At 33.5% G+C, this 3,338-nt stretch overlaps 1 protein-coding gene across 1 annotated transcript; it reads left to right on the top strand.

Annotated features, from left to right (window-relative positions):
• Window positions 1-592: 592 nt before the first annotated feature.
• On the top strand, window positions 593-2,989 carry LOC112456666. The gene is made up of 6 exons (XM_025019353.1): window positions 593-805; window positions 1,079-1,254; window positions 1,337-1,462; window positions 1,542-1,745; window positions 1,825-1,948; window positions 2,079-2,989. Exons 2-6 carry the CDS (start codon window positions 1,087-1,089, stop codon window positions 2,534-2,536), a joined length of 1,080 nt encoding a protein of 359 aa, XP_024875121.1. The 5' UTR covers window positions 593-805; window positions 1,079-1,086; the 3' UTR covers window positions 2,537-2,989.
• The last annotated feature ends 349 nt before the right edge of the window (window positions 2,990-3,338 follow it).

Here is a 3,338-nt window from a genome sequence, read left to right on the forward strand (position 1 = left end):
TCACGCATCGTATGTAGGATAATCATGTACATCATGGCTGTCGCGATGAGCGTTGCGCACAATATAAAACGATAACATTATAACAACAGAAAATTAATATACTACCAACGTTATTTCTGAGTCCAAATTACAAGGAATTTTGAACTGTTGCATTGATCTCAAATAAATGTCAGAGTAACATTTGAAAAATATTTTCTGTAACGTTTTCAAAATATTTTAACAACATTCAGAAAAATCATATTACGAAATAATATTTTTCAAATATGTGTATAATATTATTAAAAAACGTTTAAAAAATACACATAAAGTCAATATTTCTAAACGTTAATTTAATGTTCCTTGCTTACTGGGGCGTTTACGTGAGTGTTTATATATACAGGTTGACCTATATTTATATTATATATTGACGGCAGGGAGCTGATACTGAGATCAAGGAGCCTGTTCACACGAGGCGTTTCTGCCGCGCGTTAATAACGTTTGCACGAGCCGCACGATGTCGCGAGGTATAAGGTGCGACTAGAGACCCTATAATAAGAGACCCGACAACTGTCCACAAAATGGCCGCAAATGCCGTGAACATATGGAGGGAGATTGCATCAGAAACACAGGACTCTTTACTCGCGCCGTAGCACGTGTAATTCGTACATGCCTGCCATTAACGGCGAGCATTTCTGACACGGTAACAAAGAAATAATATCGAACGATTGAGGCCCAACGTATGCTCGCTCGTGTGTCACGTTGTGTCGCGGCCGTATATCATCTGTGATGTGATCTTGTGTCGTCGCACAATACACTGCTGTGTCGTGTAAGTAACATGATTTATTTATTTACACACATCAATCTGTGATAAGTAATAGCTGTATATAACATGTTTGCACTATTTTGCAGTTTGATTAAGAAAGTAGAAAAGTATTATCTTCGATGTATGTTAATAAATATTTACAATGTTGAATGTCTTTAACCTTATTTTGCAAAGTAATTAACAGCAATAAGAAATGTTTATTTTAAAAAATTGTGTGTAATATGTATAAATATATGAAAAAAAGAACAAAAAATAACTAAATAATTATTTTTATAGATATAAAAATGCCAGCTTGCTGTGTGTCAACATGTTTAAAACGCACAAAGAAAGGAATAAAAATTTTTATGGCTCGTTTCCCAACGAATCCAGAAAGAAGAGATGTTTGGATTGCTAACATAGGCAAACATAGACTAAGGAATTGGAAATCGACAATAGATCTGTTTGTATGTGAAGTAAGTAATATGTGAGAGATAAATTAATTTCATTTGAGTTATAAAAATAAAAATACTGACAATATATAAAAATTTTTTATAGGTACATTTTGCAAATGATATGTGGGAAAAAGTACGCGATGACGGGAAAAGAAAATTAAAAGGCAACGCTGTGCCCACAATTTTCCCTGCTCAATTGGAAATGAGCAGTGCATCTATTAGTACAAACGTGAGTTTCCTTTCTTTGCGTATCTTAGTTAAAAACAGCAAAAAATATTACCTTTTCATGAAAATAACGAACTTTTTAGGAAAAAACTAATAAATCTTCACAAAGGCAACCTGGTGCATTTGAAACATTTAATGTTCATGAAGACAAGCAGCAAGAGGACTGTCTCGGAGCAGATGTTTCTGATATTATACGCGATGACGGGAAAAGAAAATTAAAAGGCAACGCTGTGTCCACAATTTTCCCTGCTCAATTGGAAATAAGCAGTGCATCTATTAGTACAAACGTGAGTTTCCTTTCTTTGCGTATCTTAGTTAAAAACAGCAAAAAGTATTACCTTTTCATGAAAATAACGAATTTTTTAGGAAAAAACTAATAAATCTTCACAAAGGCAACCTGGTGCATTTGAAACATTTAATGTTCATGAAGACAAGCAGCAAGAGGACTGTCTCGGAGCAGATGTTCCTGATATTATTCCATTGACATCGAGTAATGTTGCAAATTCAATAACAATTTATTACTCTTTCTGTGGTTACAAAATTTGACTTACTATAATATATTACCCTTATGTAATTCATTATTTATAATTACTTATACGACTTCTTATATTATCTTGTAGATTCCTCTATTCCTACCTATTCAAGAGAAATAAGCAACCAAGAACTTAATGAAGTTGAACGATTAAAGAAAGAGTTAAAAGAAGCCAATATAAAACTTAATTTGGCCCAGAAAATAATTTTGAAAAGTAATCGATCCGTATATGTGTTAAAGAAGCATAATAAGAGGTTGACACAAATGAAAAACAATTCAAAAACCCAAAATTATTTGAGATTGGAATCATCACTCAAGCAATTGTTTAATGACGATCAAATAAGAGCTCTCATGCGTCCATCCTCTCGCGGCCATATGTGGTCTAATGATACTATTAAAAAAGCACTTCGATTGAAGTATGCATGCGGTTCCAGTGGTTATGAAGAATTATTGAAGCAAAAACACCCTCTACCGTGCGAACGTACACTTCAAAGAAAACTAGAAAGTATCCAATTTCGGGAAGGAATTTGTGACGACATTTTTTAATTATTAGAAGACAAAGTTACTCAATTTAAAGACGTTAGAGAAAGAGATTGCTCACTTGTACTGGACGAAATGTCCATTGTTCCAGGCCAACAATTTGATCCATCCACACAGTCATATTATGGAGCTGCATCGTTTTGCACGCGTAAAGGTTTGCATTTTAATAACGAGTTTAATTAGCATTTGGTACTATTGAATTTTTTTGTAACATTCTGAAAACTGCTAATCGTACATCTCATTAATGTATTTTTTAAGATTCAAAAAATACACTAATAAGAGATGCAAGAACTCATCGGGTGCTTAATAAGCTGATGAAATACTACATCCACCCATTTTTTCTATTTTGTGCATATAATTCTATTTGTGTTTCTAATTCTATTCTTTTGCATCTTTTCATGCATGTAGGTGAAAGAGTTGAAGCTACGCATGGTTTGATTTTTGTGCTAGCAGGTCTTTTCTCACGTTAGAAACAAAATGTTGCTTTTTATTTAACACCCAACAGCTATGATGGAGCAATTTTACAACCAATCGCACTTGAAATTATTAAAAAAGCTGAATCTATCGGACTTTATGTACACAATATCACAAGCGACATGGGCCCAAATAATTTAGCGATGTGGCGTGAATTTTGTGTTGGTTTCGCTGGGCGTTATTCTACAATAACGAACTCAATTGCTCATCCTATTGATCCTAATACTCGGAAGCTTTGGTTCATTGCTGATCCTGGTCATCTTTTGAAAAATTTAAAATTTTGCTTGATTAATAACAAAGTTATTACTTTACCTGCGAAAATTGTTACTGACAA

The sequence above is a fragment of the Temnothorax curvispinosus genome, unplaced genomic scaffold, assembly GCF_003070985.1.
Source record: "Temnothorax curvispinosus isolate PA1 unplaced genomic scaffold, ASM307098v1 QBEX01007072.1, whole genome shotgun sequence".
NCBI classification, from domain to species: domain Eukaryota; kingdom Metazoa; phylum Arthropoda; class Insecta; order Hymenoptera; family Formicidae; genus Temnothorax; species Temnothorax curvispinosus.

Excerpts from the sequence above, each read along its gene's own strand:
- LOC112456666 (XM_025019353.1), top strand. The coding sequence starts at position 1,087 with ATGCCAGCTTGCTGTGTGTCAACATGTTTAAAACGCACAAAGAAAGGA. Across the intron at positions 1,255-1,336 it reads TAGATCTGTTTGTATGTGAA|GTACATTTTGCAAATGATAT; the intron begins GTAAGTAATATG and ends AATTTTTTATAG. Across the intron at positions 1,949-2,078 it reads TATTATTCCATTGACATCGA|ATTCCTCTATTCCTACCTAT; the intron begins GTAATGTTGCAA and ends ATTATCTTGTAG.